The sequence below is a fragment of the Galeopterus variegatus genome, unplaced genomic scaffold (assembly GCF_000696425.1).
Source record: "Galeopterus variegatus unplaced genomic scaffold, G_variegatus-3.0.2 Scaffold1222, whole genome shotgun sequence".
NCBI lineage: Eukaryota > Metazoa > Chordata > Mammalia > Dermoptera > Cynocephalidae > Galeopterus > Galeopterus variegatus.
The window spans coordinates 253,461-260,965 of NW_007727333.1; the positions used below are offsets into that span (position 1 = coordinate 253,461).

At 54.8% G+C, this 7,505-nt stretch overlaps 1 protein-coding gene across 2 annotated transcripts in view; it reads left to right on the forward strand.

Annotated features, from left to right (window-relative positions):
* The first annotated feature begins 2,062 nt into the window (after window positions 1–2,062).
* The window catches only part of NPHS1 (nephrosis 1, congenital, Finnish type (nephrin)), a 19,578-nt gene continuing 14,135 nt past the window's right edge, over window positions 2,063–7,505 (forward strand). Inside the window, exons 1-12 of one of the 2 annotated variants that reach the window (XR_550686.1) lie at window positions 2,063–2,274; window positions 2,378–2,593; window positions 2,665–2,787; window positions 2,986–3,114; window positions 3,619–3,700; window positions 4,228–4,331; window positions 4,520–4,647; window positions 4,736–4,907; window positions 5,094–5,251; window positions 5,479–5,623; window positions 5,725–5,849; window positions 7,258–7,444. Coding sequence is in view for 1 of the 2 variants with exons in the window: in XM_008575674.1 (XP_008573896.1) it covers window positions 2,181–2,274; window positions 2,378–2,593; window positions 2,665–2,787; window positions 2,986–3,114; window positions 3,619–3,700; window positions 4,228–4,331; window positions 4,520–4,647; window positions 4,736–4,907; window positions 5,094–5,251; window positions 5,479–5,623; window positions 5,725–5,849; window positions 7,258–7,444 (1,663 nt within the window). In the remaining variant the exon portion in view is untranslated. The remainder of the gene's footprint in view (window positions 2,275–2,377; window positions 2,594–2,664; window positions 2,788–2,985; window positions 3,115–3,618; window positions 3,701–4,227; window positions 4,332–4,519; window positions 4,648–4,735; window positions 4,908–5,093; window positions 5,252–5,478; window positions 5,624–5,724; window positions 5,850–7,257; window positions 7,445–7,505) is intronic. The other variant, XM_008575674.1, reaches the window with a different exon arrangement.

Below are 7,505 nucleotides of genomic sequence, written 5' to 3' on the forward strand. Positions count from 1 at the left end.
GGGCTCCTGAGTTTTGGGGAGGAAGTCAGGTAGTGAGGCTGTTTTTCCAGACCCCTGCCATCACTTCCCCTTCCTGGCTCTCTGGGGCCACAGACATGGAAAGATGGAGAGCCTGAAGTCCCAGGAGCATGCAGAGAAGGAAAACAGCCAACGGTGGAGGGTGGAAAGTTTGTGCTAATTAAAGGTCCCAGCAATTGACAGCTCTACACCCAGGCCCCCAGGGACACCATCTGGTGAGAGCCCCTCTGACAGACCACCCCCTCGCCCCAGCTCTGCATCCAGCCCATCTCCCAGGAGGAGTGGGGGACAGTGGGAGAGGGAATATGGGAGGACAAGGAGTCACTAATGAGAGGGAAGAAGAAAGACTGCAGGGAGCATCAAGGATGGAGCTGCGGGGGCTCAGGCCAGATGCTTCATCTTGTTCCTGGAGGAGGACCAGATGGGGGGGTCGTGGGGAGGGGGGAGAAAACGAGCAGTTCCAATTCCTGCAGGGGATAAGCAGGCAGAAGAAGCTTATCCCATGCGAGCGTGTATGTGCACTCTGGGGTCGGGGGAGCAGGCCAGCCAGCATACGGTTATGAAATTCAGGGATGTGGCAGTCAGGAGGACTCAGATACAGAAACAAATAAGGGAAGGAGGCACAGTTAGAGGCTGACGGAGAACAAATATTTACTGAGCTCCTGGTGTGCGAGAGACAGAATAGGGAATGGGGGGAGCGACAGCGTTGAGAACAGGGACAGAAAGACAGAAAGACAGGGACTCGTAGAGGCAGAGGGAAAGATAGTGAAATAGTTAAAGGTTGGCTGAGATTTAACCACCACAGGGGGAGAGAGACACAGAGAGAGGAGCATCTCAAAGAGGTGGAGAAAGATAAATCAAGATGGGTAGAGGGAGGGAGAGAGGCACCCAGAGAAGGAAAGAAGAGATGGAGGAGATGGCAGGACCGTCACACAGCCCTCGCTAAGCATGCCCACGCTGGGCCCACCACTGCACCCACCCCGAGGGCTGGCAGGCTTCCACCCTGCCTTTCACCCCTGCCCACTCAGACTGCCCTGCACCCTGCACACTCACACCAAAGACGCCCTTACACACTTATACCTCAGACATTCTTACACACTCATGCACTTTCCACACGCTTTCACAGGTCACAATCAACTCTCACCTTCCCCTGCTCACATGCATGCGTGCACGCACACACACGCACGCACACACACACATACACACACACACAGATATCTTCACTCTTTCCCACACTCTCCCAGTCTGTCACACACACTCTTGCACATGTCCCAGCAGAGATCTCTGATGTCACTGAGGTGCTGATATCTACTCAGGGAAGGAAGGGACTTGCCAAGGTCATGGATCAGGGCAGGGAAGAGCTGGGGAGACCTACCCACCCACAGCAGACCCAGCTCTCTGCTCCCCATGCTAGGCTGGGAGACTGCCTGGGCCTGACCTGCTCTCCCATATCCCCAGCCTGAGCCAGGCCCTTGGGGTCAGGGGGGCTGGGGAGGTACTGAGGAATGTGCCTGGCATGTGCTGACAGGGGATTTCATGCTCCAGCTGGGCCAGGAGGAGTCTGTTGGGCAGAGGCTGGAGCTGGAGACTTGGGAGGGCACCCGGGGGAGGCAGCAGTGTGAGCACAGAACTGACCCAACTCTGCCACTGACCACATTGGACTCATCGCTCTCCTGGGATCATGGGTCCTGCTGGACTCTGAGCAGCGGGTCCTCCCTGAGGGGTTGTGAGTGGCGAGAGAAGGAGAGCAGGGGTGGGGTGGCAGGAGAGAAGAAAGAGGAACAGAGACTGATTGGTGGTGAAGGAAAGAGAAAGAGAGAAAGCCTCAGGCAGGGCAACAGAGATAGAGAGAAAGACAGACCAGGGGTGGGGTGGGCTGGGCTGGGCTGGAGTGGGAGACTCAGAGACAGACTCAGAGAGAAACAGGCTTAGACAGGGAGAGAAAGATAGAGAAAGAGACAGAGAAGGAGACTCAGAGGCAGAGAGATTGGGGAAGAGAGAGACAAGGAGAGCGAGACAGAGATAAAGAGACACTCATGGGAAGAGAGGAAAACAGGGAAAGAGAGTGAGAGAGACCCAAAAAGAGAGACAAAAAGAAAAGCAGGAGACAGAGACTCAGGAGAGGGACCCAGAGAAAGACAGGCAGACACAGGTGGCAGGCAATGGGCATTGTGGGAGCCACAGTCAGAGGACCTGGAATGGCCCTGAGAACCCCTGATAAGATTCCTCTGCTGCTCATGGGGCTGCTGACCACAGGTGAGTAGGATCCTGGCCTTGTACCCAGTGCCAAGTGGCACTCATTCCCCACCCATATTCCTCTGCTCTCTCCCCTTTTCCTGCTGCTCCCCTGTGTCCCCAGGCCTGGCTCAGTCACTGATCGCTGCCTCAGCCTCCCGAGGATTCTTGACCCTGCCTGAAAACCTGACGATTGTGGAGGGGGCTTCAGTCAAGCTGCAGTGCGGGGTCAGTGCCCCTGGCAGTGTGGTGCAATGGGCCAAAGATGGGCTACTCCTTGGCCCTGACCCTAGGATCCCAGGCTTCCCGAGGTACCGCCTGGAAGGGGATCCTGCTAGAGGTAAGGGATCAGAGCCTGAGACTCTGAGCCACCAGCAGAGGCTGTGGCTCTGACCTTGGCCCCACCTGCAGGTGAATTCCACCTGCATATAGAAGCCTGTGAACTCAGCGACGATGCAGAGTATGAGTGCCAGGTCGGCCGCTCGGAGATGGGCCCCGAGCTCGTGTCACCCAGAGTGTTCCTCTCCATCCTGGGTATGGGTGAGAGACCCCCAGGACCCATGAGTCTGGACTTCCAGCCCTCTTCTTCCCCAGGACCCAGGAATCCAATCTCCCAGCCCCTCCCCCCTTACATCCCGGGTACAGGACATTTTCATGAGCAAAGAGACTCAAAGTCCAAATCCTCATATGCTTCTTGGTGGTAGAGGTTTACCCCAAACCCTTTCTCATCAGTTCCCCCCAAGGTGCTTCAGCTGACCCCTGAGGCAGGGAGCACGGTCACCTGGGTAGCTGGGCAGGAGTATGTGGTCAGCTGTGTGTCTGGGGATGCAAAGCCAGCACCTGACATCACCTTCCTCCAGAGTGAGTGTGGGTGAATTGGTAGGGGCAGTGTGAAGCCCCTGCAGTGGGGAGGTGGTGTGTTCCTGCTCAGTGACCTCCTAGGGGTCCAGAAAATATGTCATTCCTGAGATGGGAACCCAGAAGCAGTAGGGAGAGGCTGAGGCCAGTGTGGGATCTGGTTAACAGGAAGGGACCTCAGGGGTAGGCACCCAGGAGACCGCACGACTGCTGATATGGGGCTCAGGGAGAGGTGGAGGCAGTGCAGAAATGAGAAGCTGAGGTGATGGGGGTGCATGCTACAACCCAGCAAGGTGGGAAGGAGAGGCCCAGGACCTAGCCCCGAGGACTCTGGAATTCAGGGAGTCTTGAGAGTGTGGGGAGGACGGGGCTGGTGCCCCAGGCCCTTTTCCTCCAGAACCAGGAGGGAGGGGGCATCATGTGTATCCCAAGGACTTCCAGGCCATGCTCTCTGGAATCCACCTTGGGGGGAACCTGTCACCCCTCCAGCCCTCTTGTTGCCCCAAGGTGGACGAACAATATCTGACATCTCTGCTAACGTGAATGAGGGGTCCCAGGAGAAACTCTTCACCACAGAGGCCACAGCCAGGTGTGGAACTTGGGACACCCTCCCCCCACTCTGATGTCACCCCTCCAGCCCTCTTGTTGCCCCAAGGTGGACGAACAATATCTGACATCTCTGCTAATGTGAATGAGGGGTCCCAGGAGAAACTCTTCACCACAGAGGCCACAGCCAGGTGTGGAACTTGGGACACCCTCCCCCCACTCTGACCCCCAAATTTTCCTATGAGAATCCCATATCCTGGGGAATCAAGCATGGAAACTTGTGTCAGGTATGAACATCTGGGTCCCAGTTCTTCACACTAACCCTTGAAACTTCTTCATGGGAACCCCTGTTCCAGGGTATCAAGCACATAGATTTTGGCCAGATGTGGGCCTCTTGGGCCCCAGTTCTCATTACTGACCCCCCAAATCTCTCTCATGTAACTCTAGATCCCAGAAGAAATCAGCATGGAGATTTAGACCATGTGTGGGGACCTGGGATCCCCACCTCTTTGCCTTGACTCCCCAAATTTTAGATTACTCTGACTCTAGAACCCCAACTTCCCATCCCAGGGTGACACCCCAGAGCTTGGATAATGGGCAATTACTGGTCTGTGAGGGGTCCAGCCCAGCCTTGGACACCCCTATCAAGGCTTCAGTCACCATGAATGTTCTGTGTAAGTGGAGAACTGAAGCAATTCTGGGTACTGAGGACGGGAAGCAGGAATTGGGGGTCCTGGGGGATCACAGGGATTATGGAAAATTTAGGCACTCAAAGGAGAAGCATGGGGGTTCAGAAGCAGGTTATGGGGCCTGGAAAGATAGATGGGCTCTCCAGGCCCACTGAGTGACTACTGCTCCCCAGTCCCCCCAGGACCCCCTGTCATCGAGTGGCCAGGCCTGGATGAGGGACACGTGCGGGCAGGGCAGAGCTTGGAGCTACCATGTACTGCCCGAGGGGGAAATCCACCAGCTACACTGCAGTGGCTGAAGGTGAGGGCAGAGGCAGGCAAGGGGGCTGAGGGGGTGGAGGGGGCCAGGAGCTGGCCCTGAGTTGGCTCAGGCCTGTCCCTGTCTCCAGAATGGCCAGCCCATGTCCACAGCGTGGGGCACAGAACATGCCCAGGCGGTGGCCCGCAGTGTGCTGGTGATGACCGCGCGGCCAGAAGACCATGGAGCACGGCTCAGCTGTGAGGCCCACAACAGCGTATCTACAGTGACCCAGGAACGCAGCATCCTGCTGCAAGTTGCCTGTGAGCTGGTGCCAGCTGCCCACCTAGAAGTCCATGCCCCAGAGAACCATATGTTTGTGTCCCCAAATTATGCCTATCCAATGCCAAAGACCTCATCATCTGTCCACAGTCCCCATCTGTCTCTCTGAGCTGGTCCATGAGGAATCCAGCCCAGCCAAGTGTCTCTCTGTCCATCTGTCCCCACAGTTCCCCCCAGTGCCATTACTATCCTGGGATCTGCATCCCAGTCTGAGAACAAGAATATGACGCTCTCCTGTATCACCAAGTCCAGTCGACCGCGGGTCCTGCTGCGATGGTGGCTGGGCTGGCGGCAGCTGCTGACCACGGAAGAAACAGTCACAGATGTGAGGCGGGGCAAACCCCCAGGGTCTGAGTGAGGAATGGGCTGGAAGAGGAGGTGCCTGGCAGTCTGGAAGCCTTGGTCCTTGAGGAGCATGGACTGGGGCCTCCGACTCCTGGGTCTGACAGAGGAGGGGGTGGAAATGTGTCATGTGTATGCGGTGGACCTAGGCTTCTGGTACCATGGATGGGAGTGCCCCAATTCTGAAGTCTGAAGCTCGTTTTCTGCCAGGGCCTGCATGGCGGCCACATCTCCATGTCCAATCTGACATTCTTGGTGCGGCGGGAGGACAATGGTTTGACCCTCACATGTGAGGCTTTCAGTGAGGCCTTCGCCAAAGAGACCTTTAAGAAGTCACTCACCCTGAATGTGAAATGTGAGCCCCAACCCTGGCCTGGGAATGGCCACAGACCTCAGAGACCCTACCTTTAGGTCCCAGCCCAGAGAAAATGTCACTCTTCCGGACTCTCTCCCTAGATCCTGCCCAGAAGCTGTGGATCGAGGGACCCCCAGAAGGGCAGCGCCTCAGGGCTGGGACCCGGGTGAGGCTGGTGTGCTTGGCCATCGGGGGCAACCCAGACCCCTCCCTTACCTGGTACAAGGTTGGTGCCAAGCAAGGCCTTTGGGGTGGCCAGGAATGTGAGGGAGGGACAAGGACCCCTTCTCTCCTTCAGAATCTTGAGAAATCTTGGAAAAACCTGAATTTCTTGTAAAATACTAGAGATTCTGAGTTTTGGTAGGGAATAGGAAAAGGCACAAAAAAAAAAAAAAAAAAAAAAAAAAAAAGAAAATGACCCAATGCCATGAAAATTAAATGGAGTCCTAGGAAAATTCTGGGAAGTCTGTGAAAACAGTGAGGATTCTAGGATAAAAGAAGGAATTCTGGATTAAGATCGGGAATTCTACAAAAAAGGCAATTAATTCCATTAAAAGTAAAGGGAATTCTGGTGAAAATCTTGGAATTCAAGTGAAACATCAAGAATTTCAGTGAAAGACTAAGAATCCCAGGAAAAAAGACAATGATATTCTAGGCAAAAGCTAGAAATTTTGGTGAAAGACAAGTAATTCCACAGAACATTAAAAATCCACTAATATTAAATTAAATTATTCGGACTTGGAGGTAAGAAAACAAAATTCCATTAAAATTAAAGGAAATTCTTGGGTTTTTTTTAAAGATGACCGGTAAGGGGATCTTAACCCTTGACTTGGTGTTGTCAGCACCACACTCTCCCAAGTGAGCCAACCGGCCATCCCTATATAGGATCCGAACCCGTGGCCTTGGTGTTATCAGCACCGCACTCTCCCAAGTGAGCCACGGGCCAGCCCTAAAATTAAAGAAAATTCTGACAGAATTCTACGAAAATCCTGGGAAGTTAGGGACTAGTGGAAATTCTGGGAGAAAGACTAGGAATTATAAGAATGACAAATCGAATTTCATTTTAATTGTATGAGGAAATGCCAAGAACTTGGGAAATACAAAGAATTCTAGTAAAAGAGTAGGATAATAAAAGAATATAGGAGAAGGGTTCAGAAAGCTATGAAAAGACACTGGAATTAAGGGAAAGGTCAAAGGAAATCTTTGGGAAAGTTCTGAGGATAGGAAAAAAATGAAGGAATTCCAGCAAGTCTCAGGAATTTCAAGGGAGTTTCCTGGCACATGGCGTTTGGTAAATGTAGCAGGAATGGACTTTGAAGAGTGAAGCTAAGGGTCAGCTGGGGGCCAGGGAGGAGGGGCGATGGGTTGGAGGCGCGGAAAGGGAGGCGGAACCAGATCGCCAAAACTGCGTGCACAGGTGGCCCAGCGGAGGCGGGAGAGGCTCAGGCGGCGGACGGTGGGTGCCAGTTCCCACTCCTTTACCCTAGCCGGGTGCAGGTCGATGGGGGGTGCCTTTTGCTTATCACACAAAGGCTTTGTCTGGGTTGGTGGTGACCAACCCAAGGGGGGCGTCTCGAGGCTGGGTGGAGAAGGGCAGCGCCAACCGCGGTGCCCCAGCCAGTCCCGGCCTTCAGGACTTGCGCACCGTGACCGAGCCTCGGCAGCCTCAGGAGCCGCGGCGAGTGCAGCTGGGAAGCCTGGAGAAGTCGGGGAGCACCTTCTCCCGCGAGCTAGTGCTGATCACAGATCCGTCGGACAACCTGGCCAAGTTCACGTGCAAGGCGGGCCAGCTCAGCGCATCCAAGCAGCTAGTAGTGCAGTGTGAGGGCGCGCACCGCCCGGGCGGGTCGGGGGCTTGGCTGGAGCTGGGGACAGAGCCAGA